This window comes from Camelina sativa, chromosome 3 (assembly GCF_000633955.1).
Source record: "Camelina sativa cultivar DH55 chromosome 3, Cs, whole genome shotgun sequence".
NCBI lineage: Eukaryota > Viridiplantae > Streptophyta > Magnoliopsida > Brassicales > Brassicaceae > Camelina > Camelina sativa.
The window spans coordinates 24,687,259-24,710,968 of NC_025687.1; the positions used below are offsets into that span (position 1 = coordinate 24,687,259).

Sequence of the window (23,710 nt, forward strand, 5' to 3'; positions counted from 1 at the left end):
TGTTAATTTGATAGCCTATAATTACTTGGATTTGTTTATTATGAAATGAACGTGCCATTTGATATGAGCGTACATATAGGTTTGCTTGTCGTCGAACGTATCAGTTTAGGGCAAGATTATTGGTAGTATCTTAATTTGGGGTTGTTAAACACTATTTGAGTATTTAATGAATTAATTGTGAATGGTTTTGAATATAAGAGCCCTTGAGCTCTTAGGAAAAATTTAATCATCGAATGGTAGGTTCTAATTTTGGATCTCCTATTTTTGAAAATATTGTTTTTTTAAATTAAAAAATTGTAAATAGAATATAAATGGTATCATATTACAAATAGAAAATATTGCATTTATTTAATTTTCAAACATACAAAAGATAATAAAAACATTAATACATATTACAATAGAAGTGCAATTCATAAATAAAGAGAAGGGTTAATTTTAATACTGATTTGCTCCAAATTTTGCCCTAATATTCTCAACCAAATCAATCGGATGGTGTGCATCCTGTTCAGAAACCGAATCACTCACTCTTCCCCTTTTCACTCCATTACCTTTAATAGAAGTGGAGGCACACCATTTTTGATTGTATCTTAAGTCTCGCCATGCATGCTCCAAGGTAAATCGTGCTCCATGATCAGTGAAGTATATCTGATGTGCTAACTTCATCACATCATGTTCATTATGCCCACTAGACTTCTCTCTCGTGGCAGCATCGTAACAGCCAACGAATTTGCACACCAATTCGTTTATCCTCCCCCACCTCTGCTTGCAATGACTCGCTTCCCTCTTTGGCCATCCTACAACATTGTGACAGGATGCAAAGTACTTTGCAATCCTTCCCCAAAAGACACCTTGTCTTTGCTTATTTGATGTAACTGGATCCTTGCTCGTGTTGAGCCAAGCCGAGACAAGTATGATATCATCAGAAGGTAACCATGCATGCCTTGTCTTGCGGTTTTCTTGAGAGGATGGAAGTTCAGATGGACTAGGTGAAGGAGTGTATTCGAGGGTTTGGGTATCAAGCTGGCTTTGTGACAGATTTAAATAGCCCGAGGAGGGACGATATGGATCCATGTAGTCTTCTGAATCCATATCGAAAATTTGTTTGGTGTGTGTTAAAGGATGAAGGAGTTATGTGAGTTATGTTTAAGGAGAAGGTTTTGTGTTTTGTTGTATTATAAGTCTTTCAATTTATAAAGGTTTAGATGTAATTTACTTTCACAAATAGTTGGTTTAAATTTTGAAATTAAGTGTTTACCTACACAACACCAACCAAACATTTAACATCTTCACAACCAACTTACACAAAGCATAAAACAATCAATAACCAAACATAATTATCACAACCAACAAGCAAAAACTTTAACATCAATGAGTGACTCGACTTATACCTACACTAACACCATATAAATGAAGAAAGAAGAGGATAAATAGTTACCTTCCACCATCTCCGAAAATGTAGCATCCATCCATACACATCATTGCTCTGTTTCTCTCTGCACAACTATAAAACATGATGGACACTCAATAAGCTGAAACAGTAGACGAAACAAGGGAGAAGTTATATCAACCAATCACTATAAGAGATCATTCAAACAATATATATGACCAAATAGGACTATTGTTAATTGATCATTACCAACTGATGCATGCTCCATTCAAACAATATATAAGATATCTCCTGAAGCTTTGTAAACTGTTTCCAACTTTTTAGCAAATTGGTCCAACGTTTCCTGCAGTCTAAATCCATTGCAACACACACAAAAAAAGTCAATACACCGATCACTCACAGTTTCATCAAAGCCTCAATCAAACTCAAAAGAGATATGCTTTTTTAAAACCTGTTGCTTTGCCGGAAATCATAACCAAAACCAAAAAGGGTTTTCCCTTCTTCGAATCCCCATCCAAGCATCTCAACAATCATTTAACCTGTTTCCAAATACAAATAAGAGATTAACAAAGTAAAAGCTGATGACTTTCTCAAAACAAAACACAGAGAAATCAAAAGTCTGAAGTGTTTATATATGTATGTATACACAAAACTCAACTATTATTCGCCTCTAACAATATCGGTCAAACAGTTAAGGATTCACCTCTAACAAGAGTAAAAAGGGATCATACCGGAACACAAAATCACACCAAGAATCCTAATTTTATGTCTAACATCAAATTACCCAATTTTTGCCCAAATTAAAAGCACCCTAATCATAAAACAATAGGCGATTTCCTTCTATTGTACTGAGAACCTTCGGATACCAATTGAATCAATCTCTTCCTATTTAACCGACCCCAACTTCGTTTCGGATCCATCTCCAAATCGCGGATTTGATTCTGTCTATCGCGATTGGCCTCCGCCTTGTGCAATCGCCTAGCTACTCATCTCCAAATCCTTCGATTCCAAACCTCCAGATTCCAAATCCATCGATTACATATCACACGGCGTTTCCCCTTTTCGATCGCGAGAGAGAAAGGAAAACAAAAAAAATCGAGCTTCTAATTTTTTTCCTTTGTATTATTTTTACGACCAACAACAACCCGACACATATCGTCTCTTAAACCATAATCGAGTATATTATATTAGAGGCGCCCTTGAATTTTTTCTTTTATTCTTATTTATTTTTTTGAGTCAAAAGACTAAGAACCCTATATAATACTGCCGATAAAGAAGGTCTAACTACTACAAGTCTACTAGCTAGCCTAGTGTACTAGGTATATTATCACTTTAATGGGGTTTACGTAAGCCGTAAAAAGACGTAATACATAATTTTTTTAATCAAATTCAAATCTAATTTATAAATGTCATTGATTTAATATACCTTTTTAAATTATAGTTCATGATTTTCATTTTAGATGTCATAATAATTTAAATTGTAATTATTAGGTAAAAAAACTATTAATTTTGATTTTCTTTTTGTTTTGAAAAAAAATTATCTTGATTCTTGACATAAGAGTCAAATTTATCATCGAAATAGCTTTTGAAATGAAATTTCTCATGATTAGTAATAGGTGTGGCGATAAAAATTCACTATGTATATAATTAATGAAAAGTCCATTAATATTAAGGTCCTTAATATTATTATGCTATATATATTAAGTGCTACATTTAAATAGTGTTGCATGTATCCCACAGATAACATCAATCCGAATGACGATGTCCGAAATAATCTAACTGTCTAATTAAATGTCCAAAATAATTTAAACCGATCTAAGGCGTGAACAATCAAATATTGAAATTTTCTTTCGAACAAGTGCCAAGGCAGGTTCAGTGCTAAGAGAGAATTGGGGAATTGGAGAAGGGTTGAGAGGAACTAACCCATGTTCTAATTATTCTGGAAACAAAAATTACATTTGTGTGAGAAGTCTGTTAGTTGGGCCTTAGCCCAATTGGTTTATCTGGTAATCAGAAATACAGGTGGTTTGGCTATCCCTTAGCATTAGTCGGAAAACATTCCAAACTTGGAACAAACATTGTGGTGGCTCTTCGGAGAGAAGTCTACTTTGAAACACTTCGGTGCATTTCTACCAAGGCTGACCGGATCAGCCGATAGGATTTATAAAAAAAAACAAGTGCCAAGGCAGGCTTATTTGATCATTTTCTTTTGATACCAAAAAAAAAGGAAAGAGAACTGAGGTCAATGATCCCATCATCCCAATAAAAAGTGAAAGTAACAGCTATTTGCTATGTTATTATAACCTTTTGTTGTTGAATACAAAATAAACTACCTCTTTGAACACATCAACAATTGATTATGTTGCTCAAATGAGCTTACAATAAGATATCAAAATGAAATAGCTTTATTTAGTTCAAGGAAAAGCAAAAAAAAAAAAGAAAAAAGAAACTGAAATGAAGAACACCAAAATTAGTAAATCTTAGATTGCTATCATGCACTAATAAGTGGGCAACTTCCAAAATTAGTTACGTTAAACGAAAATAATTTGGTTTAGTAGTTTGGTTCGATTCGGTATGTTTTTGGGTTAGAATTTTGTTTTGGACACGTCAGTGTCTTACTTCAATTTGACTTTTCATTAAAACGGCATCTTTTGTTAGCGTTTTGGTGCGTCGTCTAAAAGCAGGATTGCAGATCGTCGTCTCTGGGGGAGACAACGACGACGACGACGAAGAGAAATCACAAAGCCATGGAGTTCGAATTCCGGCGTCGGGACTACGGAGCTACGTATGAATCTCAACTCCTTCCTCGATCACAAGCTCACAAGCATCCTCTCTCCTCTACACTTGTTTCCCGTCAACAACAGGTCTGCGATACGCTTCTTTAGAGTTCATTCCCTCATTTGGTTCCCTTTTCCAAATCAGTAATCTTCTTGCAGCGACTAATTTAGGGTTTGACTTTGCGAATGTGTGAAAACCTCAATGCATTGACTGTTTGGGATGATTATTTATGTATGTACATGTTTAGTGAACAATAGAGATTGTGTACCAATCAAAGTGGTGTTTTCCATTTCGTTGATTTCTCTCTTGAATCACTTAAAGTTTGTGGTAGACAGAATGCTAGTTTACTAGGGGTTTACTGTTTACTTGTGAGTTTACTTTTTTAGTGTACTTCTGTTATTGGGTTAAGTTTGCAGTGACTGAACTCAGTAATCAGTTCTTCTACAGGTGTTGTAAGAGATTTCTTGTTATTTAGTTTATGCGGTCAAATTTGTGTTCTAGTGATGATTTTTAGAATTTATGCGTTGAACATCGAGTAAAGTTTTGAACACAAGAACAAAAAAGGCTGATATAAGTATATTTGTTTACTGTTGCTACACATTTGTGTATATATATTGTGATGAGTACAAAAGTTCATAGCTTTTGAGTTTACTTACTTGTTTCAGATTTTGATCTAGACAAGATAGAACTCATATTTCCTCGACTTTTTTTTTGTTTTTCTGTATTGGTACAAAGTAATCATTTTCTTGATAGAAACGATTTTTCTTTTGATTTCAAGTTCTTGAAGCGGATTAATGCATCATAAGACTTGACAAATTGATTTATAAAATATGTAGGCTAACACTATCAGAGGTAGCGATGTTGACTTCTTTGATCCATTGAGGGGATTGGATGTGAATGCTTCTGCGGAAGAGAAGGTTGAAGAGACTTCTAAATCCATTGAAGCTGTGACTCATGATCTAATAAAGGAGTGGAAATCACTTAAAAGAATCTTGATGCAGCGTTTTCCTGTCTCCAAAGTTATTTCATTTTCTCCAGTTACGTATATTCTTCGCATAAAGTCTTTTGGTTAAAACTGATCATACAGCTAGAAAGATCATTTGTTGTTTCCCTAATTCATATTTTCTAACTTGTTTACCCATCTTCTACAGATATCTAATATAATAATGAAAGGTTCCAAAGGTATATCTTTGTTATGCTTAGTAAATATGTAATGCTATATTGTTTCCCAAACTCGTGGATGCATATCATAACAACTCTCACCTCAATGAGTAGTTGAGGCCCCTTCTGCTCTTTCCCATTCGGAGGAAACCGGCAGCGAACAAATTTCTCTGGAAGAGACTGCCAAAATAATCAACCAACAGGAATATATAGCCAAATTGCATGAGCTAAGAGATGGAATAACTTGCGCTTGGCAGGCTGAAGATCGAGTAGCATCGTTAAAGTTATCAATAAAGGTTAACTTCCTCCCTAGTTAAATGGGTTTGCTACAAAAGATGGAGGGTTTGTTTGCAGAAAAATAAGAAAATAAATTTGTGTTCTATTCTTCTATCATTAACGTGTAATTTTTTTTTTTGCCCGTATGAATAACGAAATTTGATTCATTAGATTGAGATATCCAGTATATAGTTCTATCTTAAGCTCATGTTCAATTGAATCTGTGTGTTCAATACTTGTTCACGTTAGAAGCAGTTTCTTGGAAATATATATATGTGTGTGCGCTTTAACTGTAGGGAACTATTCCTAACTAACTGGATTATTATAATTTTATGGTTCAATAATATCTTCCATTCTGCAGGTCTCAAAACTTCTGATGGATACAACAGTTTTGCAGTTTTATCCTACAGTCTTTGTCATTGTCACTGACATGCTAGATATGCTTGGGGATATGGTGTGGGAACGGATCAAACAGAAAGCAGAACTTGATGTGGATGGAACAGTGATCTGCTCCTTACTGAGTATGTATTTCAATTCTAATTGTGTGTTTCTTTCGAGCAATAATATATAGTCTTGAGCATAGTGTTATCGAAAATGGAATTACGTGACCTGGGCATCTGTTAAGAATTACAATCAAACACATACATTTGATGCCCAACATGTACCCTTACTTCTAGTTGCAGCATATAATTTATTTTCTAACCTGTGCTAAAGACAGATGATTTCCAAGCAAGTGATATTTGCCTTGAAGCTAGAGAAACTTGTTATAACTGGTTTTGCAAAGTTGGTTCTGTTCGAGAACTTCTGCCTCGCATGTAAAGCCTCTATCAGTTATTATTTTCTTATTCTCCCTACCTTCCTCTGCCTTAGCTTTGGCCTTTCTTTGTATGCCCATAGTTATCTAGAGCTTGCGATTTTACCCTGCTGGCGTTTCCTTATTAATCAACCCATGGAAGTTCTGGATCGTTTAGTCATGATGGTGAGAGGTCTCGCAGATCCACTGGCATCTTTATATTGTCGTCTTTATATGGTGCATCGCATGCATAAGTTCGGTTTCTGCAATTCAGGTAACCTTATTCTATTCTTCTTTCAGCAAAATGATATTGCACAACTAGTTGAAAAGTCATAATGGTTTATAATTTGCAGAACAAGCTTGGCTTTCTTAGATCAAAATAAAAATAGAATTTTACCCTAGTCACACTTTCTTGCTAGTTATGGAAAATAATCTGGATATTATTATCTCATACGTTTCATTAGTGAATGTAGTTTGAAGAGAGTATGAAAATCTGTTTGACTTGAGTATAGAACAAGGGAGTTCTTGTAAATCATTCCATCACGACTGAATATATGTAGATGAAGTTTCTCCTATCCTTTTGCTATTAGCAAGATGATGCATAATGTTAGAATCCTCCAGTTTGAAAATTTTGAAGTTAGGCTTTTACATGCCAATTGCCAACGGTTAGATTTATGTGAATTGTTGTTGAACAAAAAAAAAAAAAAGATTTATGTGAAATGTTTTTTTTCCTTTCGTTGGGAAGACATTTGATAAATAAGTTTGACCATGATATAACAGGATATTTAATCAAATGTATCAAGGATATTGAAGATGTATTGGCACCTGTTTTAGTGGACAAGGAGGGGTATTCCTATATTACAGATGATAAAAAGCTGATTTTTAGTTTAATGGAACCAGCCTTTGAGTATATAATGAAATGCTTATTTCTGACTGGACGTCAGGTTAGTAACTGTTCTTGATCGGTTGGTTACTGAAAGCTTTTTTGTCGACTTTTTTTTACCCATTCCTAGTGAGCTTCAGTAAGCACTTGTGTTGTTGGTTTTGCATTACTCGTCGCTGAGGCGAAAGTATGCGTGCCAGGCTTTTAATTATCCGTTCCATGGTTTGTGATGAATTGATTGTTATCCTAAAAATTTGGTTAGTGTACAGGAGAACAATGTCTTGGGCATGCTTGAGGAGCTTGGATTTGGAAGAAAAAAACTTCAGTCGTCTTACAACTCTTCGCATGTGTCCATTTTACTTCACCATTTACTCAAGGAACTTCCATCTGAATTAGTTAGTTCACTAGCTATGGAGATCCTGGATATGATTAAATGCAGCAATGATTGTTCCTTTAGTCAGGTTTTATCCTCATCTCAGATTAAATAAAATATGTACTCTATTGACTCTAACCCTTCCTGTTATTTTGAACTGCTTTGTTGAGCAGGTTTTGAATTATAGGTTACTTGGAATAAGATTGTCTGAAGGAAAATATCAAGAAGGTTTTCTCAGTTCACTCATTACTGAAGTTATTCAGGTTTTGGTGTTTTCCTTTATTTTTCAACATAATTAGGAATTCATTCTCATGTATTTTTCATTTTTCTTTTTTGTGCCTGCGCTGTTGGTGACAAACTTACATACTGTATATCTATATATACACATCATTTACCAAAAGCTCCATTTCACTCTATCCTGATTACGGATTTGCGTAATACTCCTTTTTTTGCACATTAAATATGTAAACAAAAGATGGTGATGAGACTATTGCAACAGACTGACATTTATATGTAACTATTATAACAGGTTGCTTCTCAGTATCAGTCACTGTGTGACTACTTAAGAATTATGGATGCGTATGTGGATCTTATGTTGCAGAACAAGATGGTGAGGCTGAAGTGCTTTGTGTGTACTCATGAGAATTCTCTGATATTGTTTCTTTAGATTTTATTAATCTGTTGTAATGGTCAGGAAAATCATCTGGATGCTCTCTTGGATGATATTGTAAGTCTAGCTTGCGACGAGTTTCTTTCTGAAGAAGAACAAGCAAGTTTGCAATCCATAATTTTGAAGCTGCTCTCTCATTTCGATAACTTGCAAGAAGTACTTAATCTGGTAATACTTTCTTCTCTCTTTCCTTTATCTACTTTCAGGCTTTCAGGAAACAATACGCAGCATTCAAATAGAGGCATTGTCTATTCGTTTGGCTAATATCATTAACTAGTTAAACAACTTCTTTGGTTGCCTTCTAGAATCATTTCATCGAGATTCTGGATCTTATGTCTGGGACTTCAAAGAGCAGTGTAAACATGCATCTTCTTACCATCGGTATTAGGTAAGGCTTGCTAGTTTTTCCATCATTCTTAATGTGAATTGCAAATCTCACACATACTGGATGGGGGCACATAGACCATTGTAAAGTTGAGAAACAAGCTCCCTTCAAGTTATTGGGGATCCTATTTGTAGGGATTTGTATATAGTTATGATCCTTATGTTGATGTATTGAATTTTCTTGTTCTTTCTTGGTTAAAGTATACATGTTTCTTTTTCCCTTGGAGCAGGAGTGGCTGCATTTGTGATTCAACAATAGTGCAATTGCTCTTTGAAGTTTCTCAGGCTCTTTATGATGCTACAGATTTCGTTAACATAAAGGATGATGACAATAGACAGACATCACATTTAATTTCTCGTTTTGTTGAAATGGTACCTTAAGTTTCACTTACATTATTTACGAAGCCAATGAGTACTTGTTCTTTTTGTCAAGTTAGTTGATTTTTACTTCACTTTTGATGCTTAGGTTGACTACAGGGCAGAAATGGAACACCATTTGATGTTTTTGGCAGAGTGTCGTGAGGCCTTTAATGGGATACATGAACTTAAGGTCAGCAAAAAGTTAATTGTTCTTTGGTATCAGTTTTAACTTATAATACTGTTATACCTGAGGAAAACCCTGTATAGTTCCTGTACCAGAAGAAATGATTCATTTGTTTGGATCGACGAGCTTTTTCAGCCCCAAAACTCAGAATCAATGGGAATGTCTGTCCATAAACATCCCTTTCTATTTCTATATATGGAAAGTTGCAAAATCATCTTCTGCATTCTTTTACCTCTTAAAAATAGTTTGATTATGAGGTAATCATGTAATTATGTGCATAGCTATTATGTAGTCCTTTCTTGCTTGGTCAAGACAGATACGTGTCCTTGAATTTGAGGGCCAAGCAGCAATGTACATGCCATCTGGTGCATGATCCAAGTTATACATAATAACTGCATTTAATTTATCTGGTGGGCAAGTGCACAAGTCTGTGCACAAGAATTTGCAACATAATATGAATTAGGTGAAACTCTATAGATTACTGCAAAAGTTTAGCTACATTTGTACGGTACATATATGAGAAAAGAAGCACATATGCAGTGTTTTTCGTTTATTTGCATTAGAGCATGACACAAAGAAAAATTATCAAATTTTTTGATTGGCTTGATGTTGTGATCATTTTTCCTGCTTATGGTCATTGGCTGCAGGAGACACTTGTCCGTTCAAGCAACACCTTGGCAGTAAAAGCTTTAAAAGCAGGAAAGAAGCATATCAACTTTGTAAAATCTTGCCTAGCATTTAGCGAAGTGACCATCCCATCTGTTTCAACTCCCACAAAACACTTAAATCTTTATCTTGAAACTGCTGAGGTGATGTTTTTGTCTTTTTCAGTCCTTTAAACTCAAACTTCAGAGTAATATACGTACTGATTTTTTTTTTACAGGTTGCACTTCTAGGTGGTTTAATTTCTCATTCAGATGGACTGGTCACGTCAGCTGTTGAGTATTTAGAGAATGTACCGGTGTCAGATGGTGAGTTTATTTGTCTAGAAATGTTCAATTTAACTAGTGGATACTAGATTATCAAGTGAGAAGCAATAAAACTAGTCTGACGTATGTTGCCACCATAAAACCAATTATTGTAAAGAGAACACTTGCTTTAAATTTTATAATGATGATTCTAAGGTCAGCGATACGCATGCACTGGTTAACTTATATGAATTTTTTTCAAGTATAGATGATTATCTTTGTTCTTCGTCACTCTAGCTTTGTAGGCTTCATTTGTTTTTCATTTTCGGTTGTTCATTAGGGCCTTTTATTTTTTCTCTAGATAGTATGTGCCTTACTGTTCATTATGTCTACATCAGATATGTTGATGCCATTAACTTGATGGTATAATATCTTGTACATTTTTTTTCTCTATCAGGTTTAAAATCAATTGATGTAGACAGTATGGCCTCGGTTGTATGCAAATTGTGCAGCCTATTGGTCATGGTCCCAGGTAAATTGTGGAATCTGTTGGATAGTTCTTACTCAAAATATAGTTCTGATTCTCTATCACCAAATTGTTTTTTTTCCCCATATTTATTCAGAGCTTCATAGATGAGTTTATTTTTTCATATATTCCATTGGAAAGGTAATCCCGAGAAAGGCGTGATGGAGTTCCTTAAAAGCATCTTTTATGCTACTTGCTCTAGTTCATGGTATGCCTATATGAAAGATCTAGTACATACCTCCAAGCACATATTGAATATGAGTAATGAACATACATTTGCTTGTTCGTCTGCTGTTTTAATGCCTTTTTATAATCTCTTACATTTTACGATCCCTTATGCCTGTTTGGTTTTCTGACATTGTAATGTTGTAGGGCAATGCCGAGATTGAAGGTGAAGATATTCTGTGCCATTATTTCTGTGTCCTCAACACTTTCTCAGGATGTTCTACCGTACCATTCTGCCAATCCAGAGGTATTTATTTGCCTCTCATCATCTTATTACATGCAAAACGTTTGTTGAGTTGCCGAAATTCCTTAGTCTAGGCAGTCTATTTTCTGATTAGAAAACCTAAAGTTTAGGTTTTACTTATTTTTATGCAGATAATTGGAAACGATTTGCTGTTCTTTGATGATTCATCATACAAGCAGGAACTTGTCTCGTTCACTCAGCTAGTACTAGGTGAACTATTAAATGCTATCGAGAAAGAGTCTTCACAGGTAAAAAAACTAATACCACTACTACTGAAACATTTTGATTTTGTTCTCTAACTAACTCGAGGTTATATATTACTGCAGAATACTCGCGGGAATATGGCGCTCGAAGCTTGCAATTGCATATCATCAGCACTAGTTGTACTATATTTTCCTGAGTTTTGCATTTTTCTCATTCCTGCATGATTGAACATTATTATTTATAGCTGGATTGGTGACATGTTTGATGAATGTGCAGGTGAATGAGAAAGTCTCACAAGTTTGCCTGAGACTACTTGAAACAGCAAAAGGTTGTTTGGGTGCCAACGATAGGTACATCGAATCGACTAAGAAAGCGCTTCAATTATGACACCGAATGAAATGTTAGATAAATTGTATGATCCCAACTGTGAGATTGTTGGACTTGGATCCAGTCAGTGAGTACTCTTTTCTACTTTACTAGGTATCATCTATATATTTGTGATTTTGTGTCATAATAACAAGAACCAGGAAATGGGAAAATAACTTGATATAGTTTTGAGTATTGATTGTATAAATTTTAGATTCTCTATTTAAAATAATGTTCTCGTTATTGGTACTTTCTTTGTTAAGTGTATTTGATTAAAGGCAACACCCAAATAAATTTGATAACACTTACCCCAATAAACGCTTCAATCGGAAGCACAATACTTTAGAAATAATTTTGTAACTCACATTGCATAGAATAATAGGCCTAAACTCCGCCATCCGCTGCGGAGAATCAACTTTAGGAATGAGGCAAATATTAGTCTCATTTAAAAGTGGATCAAAACTGCCAGTTCTAAAAAACTCTTTAACCAAAAACACTAAATCCTTTTTGAGAGAGGACCAGAACCTTTGAATAGACATCAACAGAATAGACATCATGGTTCTCAGCTGGGTAACTATGGTGGGAAGCGTGGTCCTCAGTTTGCTATTGGTAAGCAATCGAGTCAGGCTCTTTCTTTTCAACTCAACAGGAAGGGCATTGGGTCGGCTTGGCCTAAGCCTTTATACAAAGCTAAGCAAGACTATAAGGATAAGTTGGTTCAGGAGGTGGTTGGTTATGGTCTTGCGGTTTCAGATTTTGGTGAGTCGCAGCGGGATATAGGGATGGAGGTCTCTCCTCAACATAAGACTGATAAGGCTCTTGTAGTTTCGGATTTTGACGAAGCTATTGATGATCTTTTGGAGCATGGGGAATGCCCAGAGGGTAATTTACAAGAGGTTAGTGATGCTACGGTTGGGCACACTACTGATTCCTTGGTGGGTTTGGAGTTGGGCAGTATTGCCTCCGCGGAGGAGGACTTAAAAGGTATTTCTTCATCATCCTTATTGATTGATTTGGATGTGAATATAGTGCGTTTTGCGCTGCAAGAGGTTAATTTAGGTCGTAAGGTGAATAAGGTGTTAAGGAGGTCTACTTATCAGTATAGGAAACTCGTTAAAAACCCTGGTTCGGTTTTAGCATCTCCCGGTAAACGTTTGCTAGCTAAATCTTTATCTAAATCTGTAGGTGATGGAAGCAATCAGAAAGGGATGGGGAAACAAGGGAATAAGGCCATGGATGGCAAATCTGCTAGCGTTGGAATAAGACCAGTTAAGAAGGGGATGGTGGCTCTCCCGGAACCATCGGCTCATACGTGAAGATTATAAGCTGGAACTGTTAGGGCATTGGGCTGATCTGACAGAGAATTATTTGGGTGATTTGTGGAGGAAACATCGGCCAGATATTTTATTTTTATCATAGACAAAGAAATGTTTTTCTTATTTGCAAAAATTTCAAAATAAGTTTGGTTATAATAAATTGTTTACTTTTGAACCCCGCGGGACTAGCGATGGTTTGGCTTTATTTTATAAGGATGAAATAAATCTTACTATCCTTTTTGATAATGATCGAATTATTGATACACATGCCTACTTTGGGCAACAATTGGTATTCATGTCTTTTGTTTATGGGGATCCGATCCCCCAACATCGCGGAAAAGTTTGGGATAAATTAATGGATATTGGATCATTTCGCATCGATCCATGGTTTATAATTAGAGATTTTAATGAATTAGTTGGTAATCATGAAAAGCAGGGTGGTGCCTTGCGTTCAGCTGCCTACTTTAACCCTTTTACTTCAATTCTTAAACATTGTGGGATGCTTGAATTTCCTTGTTACGGGGAACAATTATCTTGGAGAGGGAATCGTTGTAATAATCATGTGGTTCGGTGTCGCCTTGATCGAGCTTTAGGGAATGAGGATTGACATGGTTATTTTCCAAATTCGAGAGTAGATTATCTGGAGATGATTGGTTCGGATCATTGTCCAATTTTAGCTACTTGTTTCACTACGGTCCGAAGACGGCAGAGGCAATTCCGGTTTGATAAGTGATGGTTGGGTAAAGAGGGACTAGTGGATGCGCAGTCAGGGTGGAATCGGACAAAGAATTTTCGGATTCCGGGTTTCGTCGATAAAATAAGGAATTGTAGGAATTCGATTTCCTGGTGGAGGAAAAATAATGTCTGTATCGGCCCATTGATTATTTCCTCTTTGAAGACTGCACTGCAGGATACAAAGATGGATGATTCGATTTCGCAAGAGGAAATTCGGGGTATTGAGAGGAAATTGAAGGAGGCTTATCGTGATGAGGAGATTTATTGGCAACAAAAGAGCAGAAAATTCTGGTTAAGGGTTGGTGATAAAAATACTACCTATTTTCATGCATCTACTAAACAAAGGCGGGTGAGTAATAGGATTGTTGGTTTATTTGATGTCAATAACATATGGGATGAATCACCTTTGGGTATGGAGCATATTGCCACAACATACTTTGGTGATCTTTTTAAGAAATCAGATGGTCGGGATATTCTAAAGATGCTTCAAGCAATTGACCCAATTATTACGGATAGTATGAATAGAGCTCTAACTCGGGACATCTCGGAAGGGAAAGTCCGAAAAGCTTTGTTTGCCATGCATCCGGAGAAAACCCCAGGTCCTGATGGGATGACGGCTCTGTTTTATACAAAATAATATTATGTTAGTATCAACATCCAATAATAAATGATATATACAATTAGATCAACAATCGATAATCAACATCAAAATCTTTTAAGAATGTTTTCATAGAATATGAATAAGAAATAAACTTTCTTAAATAGAAAAGATTATGAGTTAGTCATCAATGTAGTTTATTCTTCCTCCAAATTTTTAAGGTGATCTTAACTACAACATGATATATATCAAAGTATTTATTAGTCAAAGAAACATTATCATCAACAATATATGTTTTATATCACTTAGTAGTTATGTTTTATATCACTTAGTAAACTAAGTTTAATGTTTATATTGATTTATACTTGAAATTTTGAATAATTATAGCTTAAAATTTTATATTGGTAAAAAATATTTTTAATTAAAATTCTACATGTGCGTGGGTACAAATTGTAGTAGTATATATATATTTAACGATAAAACATCTTGTGTAATATCTTCTTTGGTAGTATAATAATAATCTAAACGTAAGAAAGCTTCCGCCGGTTGGTATTACTATATGCATAATCTTATGTTATGCTTCTTGTTTCTTTTGTTTGATTCGGTTGTATTCTTAGTATGCATGCACATAATGATGTATTGGTGGTTATTGTGGTTCGATCTTAATAATATAAAAATTTAATATGTTCAATTAGAAAACATGTCCTTAATGATTTTCAAAATAATCTCGTTTTTTTTTTTTGTCAATCCATAATAATCTCGTTTATTCATCTCAACTGTTTGATCTTTGATTTCCGTTAATCTCATTGATATCCCAATAATATGTTGTATTATATGTGACAATAATTTTCAATTAATTACATATGGTACACCTAAATGAAGGTTTTAAAATTATTGTTTGATATATGATAGTTTTGGTTAGATCAAATTCTAAAAATACTATTTAAGGCATCTTGCATAGGATGATCATATAGTACATTTATCATAAGCTGAAAAAGAAGAAGGTAAGATTCTAGGAAAACTAGAATTTCTCATTTTAGAGACACGGTGACGTGGCTACACAAGATTGGCTTAAGGTCTATCTTCAGAAAATTTTGTCAGGAACAAAATCAATCCCTTATTAGATAACTCAACGAAACAAACACTTTTTTTCTTTTCTCTTTTTTTGGGGTCGACAAAATCTTTGAAACTGAGAGAATGTGGTGTGCATGTTATCATCAGCCATTACCAGCCAGCTCCGTCGTCTTGAATCGGCAAGATGAGAGTCTCAGAAGAAAACAAGTGTTCTCCGTTTTCTTATCCTCATCTCCTATAAGCTTAAGTAACCATCAATGGCAAATCAGTAATTATCCCCAGACTGGGATTAGTAGACTAAAGAGACCAAACGCGAGTGTTGTGCCTCCTTCTGATTCTGGTGATATCAGTACCTTCCTCCTAGTAAGGTCTGTCTCCTCTACTAGTCTCTACTTGTCTTCGTTTCTTTAAATTATTTCTTACAACTTAACAAAGATAACTCCAAAATGTATGGTTTATGTGTTGAACTTAATTATTGCAGTGGAGCAATGATCTCTATGTATTTGGTAACAAATTTTCTGGTTCCATCGTTACTCTTCAAGTCGCTCCAAGGTGAAGAAGAGGAGGAAGACTCCGATTAAACGTAACTATATATTTGAGTACTTGTGATTTTATGTTTTACTCCCTTTTTATTTGTCCATTGAAGTTTATATCTCTTTAAGTGCATCGATCATTATATGCTAAGTTATTGATATAAGCTCCTATATCAGATTTCGTATCATCCAATTATTTATACGTAACTTTCAAATCATTACAATGATTTCTAAGCTTCATCTCTTTTTATAGAAGGACGAATATATGTTTTGTATTGAGGTATATATTCACAACTTTTTTTGTTTTGTGGAAGATCGAATTGCCAATAGAAAAAGAAGAGTATTATTATTACTTGTCAAACAAAGCTAAAATATAAAGTGCCAATAATATGAAAAGAGAAACATAAATATTGAAAAGAATATGATACTAATAATAACTTTGAAGCCTACTACTACTTAGTACATAGTAGCAAATTCATCCTTGTTAAGATTTAATTAGGCTTCTTAATAAGAACACGTACACCACCCTTGCAAGAACCTTTCTTTGAAGATGGCTTGAAACAACTAAAAATCTTCGAGAAAAAACCCATCTTTCTTGAAATCTTCTGAAAAAACAATATTGGGGGCAAATAGACTTTTTTGAAGGATCTCTACGTGCTATGTACCTCTATTAGCATACCCACACACACTTATATATATAACAACACTGTCATAAATTACTTGGTAATAAAGTTTAACCTAGGAAGAAGGATCCGATCAATTTGTTCACTTAGGAAGTTTATCATTTTTTCTAAATGTACAACATTTATTTTTGTCTTAGATGAAGAAACTTTAGGTTAATCATATATTTACGTAAATTAATATATTGACATTTTTCCACATCCTGTCTACTTCTTCTGTAATCAAATCTTTATGATTTCCATAATTTTGATTAATCATCTCAGACCCTTGGATCTTGTCGATCTCATCGATCTACTCAACTTTATCACTAGATTTTGACTCGTGCATACGCACGGAATAATTTTTTGTGAAATTTAATATAATATAATTTTAAATAATTTTTACAATATAATTTGGTGTTTATTATCAATTTATTTTTAATAATTTTAACAATAGAATTTGGTACTATATTATCAATTTATATGTTAATACTAAAAGTAACAATAATTTGTTAAAATTAATATATTGATAAGTGCTTTACAATATAATTTGTTTGAATTTTTCTAATTTTTTATGTTAGTCCTAAAAGTAAATGTAGTTATAAATATTTTAAAATATTAAAATATAAATTTTATAATCATGTAAAACTAAACTAAAAGTATCAATTAAAAAATACTACACTTATTATTTGAACTATAGGAATTAATTTTTCCAGTGTATTTTTTAGAGTTTGTTTTTTAGGAAAACTCGTTTGGTTTTACTGTAAAATAAATAAAAGGAAAGGAGATGAGTTAAAACAAAAAATTCAGAAAAAGGAAAGATACTATGCCACCTAATTGCGATGTGAGCCAGCGCCGCCCATACCTTCCTCTCTCTTTCGCCACCGTTATTTCGCCATACCTCTTTCCTTTCATCACCGTTCTCTCTCTCTCTCTTTTATACATGAGCTGAATATGCATGATCGGGTTCAGGTAATTTCCTTTCTTATAAGTTTTTCTAATTTGGTAAGAATCACTTCTTAAATTTGACAACTAAGTAATTGACTTGAGGAATAACACTCTTATTTTATTTGCAACTCTCCTCCATATTCATCTTTTCTCTGTTTCATTCCATTTTATTCAGTTATCAATTATTTTGATCTATGACTGTTCTCCGTAATCTCAATTATTGTATACTCGATTTGGTTTATTAGATCTCCCCCGTTTTTATTGTATACCTTATACTTGTTGAAGTTTCGTCCTTGTTGCAATGATCGCATGAATACTTGTTGAGGTCAACTGCTTCTGTTTCTAGATTAAAAAAGGGCATGACCCTCTTGAAACACTGTGTGCATCCAACATAGTACCATTCCTTGTCTTTTCGAAATTCCAAAATTGTTGCAAAAGTAACGCAAGTATTTTCCTGAGAATTTAAAAAATCAGATAAGTACATATCAAGTTTATATAAAATAGAGTTGACCATGAAAACAAATACCTGAGAATTTTTAGTAATCTGATCAATAGATTCCCAGCTACTTAATGGGAAAGAATCTTCAACTTTGTTGCTCAAATCAGATGTCATGAGATGATAAACTTTAAAAACATCATCTGAGTTCCTATTGCGCAGCCTGCAATGTTTTGTTGAAAATAAGGGAAGATATTGTCAAGATTATTCCTTTTAACAATGAATTTGCTTATAAAATATAAAACAAAGAAAAAACTTACTGCATTTTAAATTCAGCAACCTCAGATAGGTCTCCATCAAGAAACAACTTTGTAGAGAATCTAGAATTTTGAACAGATACTTTACCTATATAAAAAAAATGTTTTGTTAAAAGATCGCTTAGAGAAGAGTTCATATTAGTAATAAGATTGAATTTACCATTAAATTTTTTGATTCTCATAAGACTCCCAAGTAATATTATAGGACCTGCAGCTTTTTTGGTAACATAAGAATGTACATCTTCAGCGTGATTCTCCCATAAAGTACACTCCATGATAGTGTCACTGCAAGAGACATCAAATAGTTTATGGAAAGTGAACAAAGGCAAAAGTTAAAGTATATAAACAGAGACATAAAGAAGTGTCAAACTCTTCAGCAAAGATCACTAACCTTAGATCTCTTTGCTGAATATCCAATAGCTTTGACTTCTGTCCGGAACAATCTTTCTCACTAATCTGACTCATACCAACAATTTCACCAATAATATCTGAAACAAAAAATGGAAATAGAACCAAATTATATGTTGTGAAATCAAGCCAGCGTTGCAGATCTAATGACTACTAACATAATGATAAACGGAAATCTTATATAAACAAAGAGGCTAAACTTTATTGAGAAAGATTAAGCTCCACTTGAAAACGATAATATATTTGGTAATCTATTTTAGAGTAAAGTGACAGTAGAATAGCAGAAAAACATACCAAAGAATACGTTATCCACATTAGATTGCATTGAAATCTCTGAGAAAGATTTACAGTTGAAGCGAGATATATTTGGGATCTGATCACACGGCTTCACCCATGTAGTAAACATGAAATTAATCTTGTAAGGATGTACAGTTCCCTTGTACTCACCAAAGTTATCACGAACTTCAAAGTTCATGATATCACAAAACCTTCCTTCCAGCAATTCCTTTTTGAATTTTCGAACTAATGTGTTTTTCACTGATGCTTGAATTCAGTCCCCTGTCCAGGAAATAAAAAATATGCAAATTTTATTTTTAGTTATTCGATTGTATCTTGAAAAGACTATAATGTAAAGGGAAATTTATAAAATTAAGGACACTAACCTTTGCATCCACGAGAATTGCTTCAATGCCCAAAATAACTCCAGGTTTGTCTTTTGGATAAAAATTCCATGTCCTGGCTATTAGAACTCTGATCTTCCATTCTTTTTTTAAAGAATTTAGATTTGAGAGAGAAGTAAAATCGAGAGGCATTTTCAATCTGAAACAATAGAAATCATAATTAATATGCATTGAAGAATAAAGTAATAGATATGAACAAAAGCTAAAGAACTTACCTCCTAAGATAATTGTTGTTTTCAACGGGATTTAGGTTTCTGAAATTGAAAGAGGTTTTTGTGTTTGATCTGGTGGTGCATTGGTAATTGAAAATAGAAGAGATTTTTTTTTGGGTAACAAAATAGAAGAGGTTTTGAGGTGTGTTTTATTGTGTTTAGAGAAAGTTGAAGAAAATTTATATAGAAGATGAGAATTGTTGTAACCACCATGAACGTGGATCTGTTATTAGTGGAGTTGTGCTTCTCGTCGAGTAGAGGAGAGAAGATGAAAAGATAAAAACAAGTGTTTTGATGCTTAGGGTTATTTATTAGTATGTTTGTAGGCTTCATATATTGTGCATAAGCCAAAAACCCACTTATAGGTTAACAAAAAATTGGGCTTATGGCCTTTTTCTTGGGCTTAATATCATTTATACAGCAAATGAAAACCCTATTTAATAGTCCACAGATTTATTACGGTTTCTTATAATAGATTCCTATTTTTTTTTACACCATCTGGTTTACTTTTTTTCAATAATTATAAAAGAAAACAAAATCTGATGTGGCTTTATTTCATTGTTAGTTTTTTATTTGTTTTTTTACAGAATTATTTATCCACGATTGGTGGAGATTTTTTTCAGGATTTTTTTTTTTTTTTTTACAAATTTAATTGAAAAGAATCTGATGTGGCACAACTTTATTGGACATGTGACTTATGCTTTATAGGGTAAAGGATTCGGTTAAGGGTACAATGGAGATCATATATGGTCTAAGTGGGAGAGCAGTTAGAGACCGTTGAGAAAGAAACACCGAATCAATCGGACTTGTTGAGTAGATCGATGAGTTTAACTATGATTCTCAAATATGTAAACTGATTCACTTCATATTTTTTGCTGTTCTATAGATCTTCTTGGACTATGAAGTGGGTTTGTAAGAAGATCTTGGTCTCACATCTAATTGCTCATGATAAGTTGAGATGTGATCTCAGTATCTTATTGAACTTTTAAGACTGTCTATATCGGAGTACTAATGCCTGAATGGGATTGTGTTTCTGTGACCATTCAACATTGACTCAAAACATTCCCTTACAAAGAACCTTACAGTTTCTCAACTCTCTCATGAATTTGGCAGTGACTGACAACTCATCTAAATGTCTTGTAATATATAACAACGTAACAGTGTTAGATATTACAGCTACTCCCACACTAGTCATGGGAAAACGACTCTGAAGATTATGCCTGTCGCTGGTTTTGGTTGCTGAGATCAGGTACTTCATTAATCATCTTTTCAGTTGATGTTACCTATATGGAATCACTTGGGATCAGTTTTTTAATTATCTTCATTAAATTGATCCCTTAGATTTTGATTATACTTGCTCCAGTTTCCTCATAGTTTCACTTGATGGAATCAGACTGTTCCATATAAGGATGAAGAGGTATCCCTGCAAGCAAAACTCTGATCTACAACACACCAAGAAGCTACTAGCTCATTACTGTGTTCAAAAGATTCAAATCAAACACTTACAGCAAACAAGTGTTCCATGTCTACTTACTGATCAGATTAAGAGCTCATTTGCTGGACAAAAACTAGCCATGCACTCACTATTGTAAGAAAAGTTATGATAAAACAGAGCTACAATGAATTGTTGGGAGCTGGCTGGCTTTCTTATGATTCAAAGTCTGGAACTTATAACAAATGCCTATACCAATGCATATACCAGTAACAAGTATCTGATCTGCAACACACCAAGAAGCTACTAGCTCATAACTGAATTCAAATGAAACATTTAAAGATAATAGTAAACCAAAACCTCAGAGAGGTGAGGTTGATCTTTGATTATTCTATATAATTGCATTGGACTTCCCAGAACAACCTCGAACCCTCCTAGATGAAACGAGCTGCTGCAATTTTTCTCAGTTTCTCGACCTTCCTTTCTTTCATCAATGTCACCTTCTTTGATACCTTATTAATAGTCTCTTCTAACGTTGATGACATCACTTTCAGCTCTTCAAATCTCTTTTCGCATGAGTCATCAACTTCCTTCTCAGCTTCATTACTGCACAACTTCTCATCTGAGCGTCCTGCTATGATACCATCTTCTTTGAGCAAACACTCTGGTTTCTTGCTACCATCATCGATCAGATCGGCATTGCTACCATACACAACAGTGATGTCAAGTACTCCTTCATTACCACCAAGGGGAGGATCTGAAGTCTTGTTTCCAACAAATGGAATCAATGCAATATTGTTTCCACTTTCATCAGCCATACTTTTAGAACCTGAAAAACAAAACAAAAATACTATAGCCAACCTATGATGTTTCTTAAATTCAATGTTCCAGCTGATTCACTTCATTGTTACCTATTTCAAGAGCTTGACTTGTGTACTTGCGTCTCTTGTCACGATCTTGCTCCATGCACTTTGGTTTCTTGCTGCCATCATCGATCAGATCAGCATTGCTTCCATACACAACAATGTCAAGTGCTCTTTTATTAACACCAAGGGGAGGATCTGAAGATTTGTTTCCAAAAAATGGGATCAATGCCATATTCTTTCCACTTTCACCAGCCACTGTTTTAGAACCTGGAAACCAAAACAAAAACTACTATGATCACCTACGATGTTTCTTAAAATTCAATGTTCCAGCTGATTCATCATTACCTGTTTCAGGAGCTTGATTCAAGTACTTGCGTCTCTTGTCACGAGCTTCCTCCATGCCTTTTCGTTTCTTGTTTAAACACTCAGCTATATCCATTTCATCATTGCTTGCAATGTTCATCTTAGAGCCTGAAGGAACAATGATGTTTCTTGCATTCGATGTTTCAGCTGATTCAACAACACCCTTCTCCTTAGAAGAATACTTCTGGAATTCTGGAAACGTCTTCCTCCACCACTCGCAGAACCCCGTGGTAACACGAGGTATCATAGAACGGGAAGGTATGCATACTTCGATTGCACTGATAGGTTTGTTATAATCACTCCAAGCTGCACCCCGTGAGGAATTGTTCCGGTGACCATTATGAGGTCTGGTTTTCCATTTTCTAATCTTGGCCAAACTCTTCTCCACCTTCATAATACGTGCCTCCAGCTTCACTCCTATCTCCTTTATTGCAAGCTTTCTCTGCCTCAATCTTTCATCAATATCTTCTCCCGTCTTAACTTCACTGCAAAGCTTTTCAATGCATCTCTGCTTTTCTCTATCTCTATGGAGCCAACACTCTGCTTCCTTCGTTCTGTCATCAATCATAGTCTTCTTCTCTGCATTACTTCCATTTACATCATCACATCTTTGCCTTGTCTTTTCTGGTTGTTTTGCAGTTTCATCATCCTCTTCACTCCTTTGTTCTAGTTTTCTCGAAGCATTATTTTGACAAGGCCCTAAATCATCATCACTGTCCGCCACCAGATATCTTCTACTTCTTTTTCCGAGTGATTCAGAAGCATCTCCTCCTGGTTTATCTGCATCACTATACTTCTTCCCACATCTGATGATTTGAGAAATGGTCATGTTAACATCTTCTTCATCCATAGAACTCTCATTACCATTGCCACAAGCTGTTTTCATGTGCAAAGATTCGTAACTGCTTCTCTTGTTTGTCAAATCCCCACTTGTCTTGTTCATCTTCCAACCTGAAGACACAAGAGTGTTCACCAACGCACCTATCTTATATATCTTTGCTAAGCTGCGCATCCTAGATCTTCGGCGTTTTACAGTAAAACCTTCTTGCAAATTCTGAACCACTGGAATCAAAGGCAATGCCTTGAGAGATACATCAATATCACCATCATCATATTTATCAAATGTATTCCTTGCATTAAAAGTTTCACGTGGCTCTTTCTGCACCTCTTTAGAACCCAAAAACTCTGAAACTGATTTCAGCCACCAGTCTCTGTATCTCGCAGTAACAGAACTTGTAGAAAGATGAGAAGGCATGTACAACTTTAAACCATCAAGACATTTATTGTAATCATCCCAAGCTTCATTTCTTGTGAAGTTGCTCTGATGAGCAACCAAACCAGGCAGATCTTGCCCTAGCCCGAATTGCATTGCAACACGATTAGGATAATAATCCTCTACAAAACCAATACC

General features: G+C 34.7%; 4 protein-coding genes and 1 long non-coding RNA gene across 10 annotated transcripts; 3 read left to right on the plus strand and 2 right to left on the minus strand.

Annotated features, from left to right (window-relative positions):
- LOC104777998 (UPF0505 protein-like) lies at positions 4,061-11,917 on the plus strand. 4 transcript variants are annotated; one of them, XM_010502347.2, is made up of 23 exons: positions 4,061-4,251; positions 5,002-5,202; positions 5,317-5,347; positions 5,441-5,622; positions 5,964-6,123; positions 6,321-6,417; positions 6,500-6,669; positions 7,176-7,339; positions 7,548-7,739; positions 7,825-7,914; positions 8,181-8,261; positions 8,346-8,489; positions 8,627-8,709; positions 8,936-9,077; positions 9,172-9,255; positions 9,897-10,058; positions 10,133-10,220; positions 10,615-10,689; positions 10,825-10,891; positions 11,056-11,155; positions 11,284-11,400; positions 11,479-11,535; positions 11,633-11,917. In XM_010502347.2, exons 1-23 carry the CDS (start codon positions 4,135-4,137, stop codon positions 11,741-11,743), a joined length of 2,715 nt encoding a protein of 904 aa, XP_010500649.1. In that variant the 5' UTR covers positions 4,061-4,134; the 3' UTR covers positions 11,744-11,917. The 4 variants fall into 4 exon arrangements, with proteins under 4 accessions (XP_010500649.1, XP_010500650.1, XP_010500651.1 ...); XM_010502348.2 differs by having other exon boundaries at positions 11,479-11,532; XM_010502349.2 differs by having other exon boundaries at positions 8,193-8,261.
- Positions 15,500-16,218, plus strand: LOC104777999. Its single transcript, XM_010502352.1, has 2 exons — positions 15,500-15,813; positions 15,927-16,218. Exons 1-2 carry the CDS (start codon positions 15,569-15,571, stop codon positions 16,024-16,026), a joined length of 345 nt encoding a protein of 114 aa, XP_010500654.1. The 5' UTR covers positions 15,500-15,568; the 3' UTR covers positions 16,027-16,218.
- On the minus strand, positions 17,304-20,091 carry LOC104778002. 3 transcript variants are annotated; one of them, XM_010502354.2, is made up of 9 exons: positions 19,642-20,091; positions 19,409-19,565; positions 19,041-19,131; positions 18,730-18,826; positions 18,499-18,623; positions 18,342-18,426; positions 18,112-18,244; positions 17,855-18,039; positions 17,304-17,585 (listed from the first exon to the last, which is right to left on the minus strand). In XM_010502354.2, the coding sequence occupies exons 2-9, from the start codon at positions 19,556-19,558 to the stop codon at positions 17,552-17,554; spliced, it is 900 nt and encodes a 299-aa protein (XP_010500656.1). In that variant the 5' UTR covers positions 19,559-19,565; positions 19,642-20,091; the 3' UTR covers positions 17,304-17,551. The 3 variants fall into 3 exon arrangements, with proteins under 3 accessions (XP_010500656.1, XP_010500658.1, XP_010500657.1); XM_010502356.1 differs by lacking the exons at positions 19,041-19,131; positions 19,642-20,091 and adding an exon at positions 19,194-19,304 and having other exon boundaries at positions 19,409-19,501; XM_010502355.1 differs by lacking the exon at positions 19,642-20,091 and having other exon boundaries at positions 19,041-19,304; positions 19,409-19,501.
- Positions 17,522-20,680, plus strand: LOC104778001. Its single transcript, XR_766371.1, has 2 exons — positions 17,522-17,609; positions 20,347-20,680. It is a non-coding gene; the product is annotated as an uncharacterized LOC104778001 (long non-coding RNA).
- On the minus strand, positions 21,254-23,700 carry LOC104778000. Its single transcript, XM_010502353.1, has 3 exons — positions 22,282-23,700; positions 21,982-22,203; positions 21,254-21,899 (listed from the first exon to the last, which is right to left on the minus strand). Exons 1-3 carry the CDS (start codon positions 23,666-23,668, stop codon positions 21,505-21,507), a joined length of 2,004 nt encoding a protein of 667 aa, XP_010500655.1. The 5' UTR covers positions 23,669-23,700; the 3' UTR covers positions 21,254-21,504.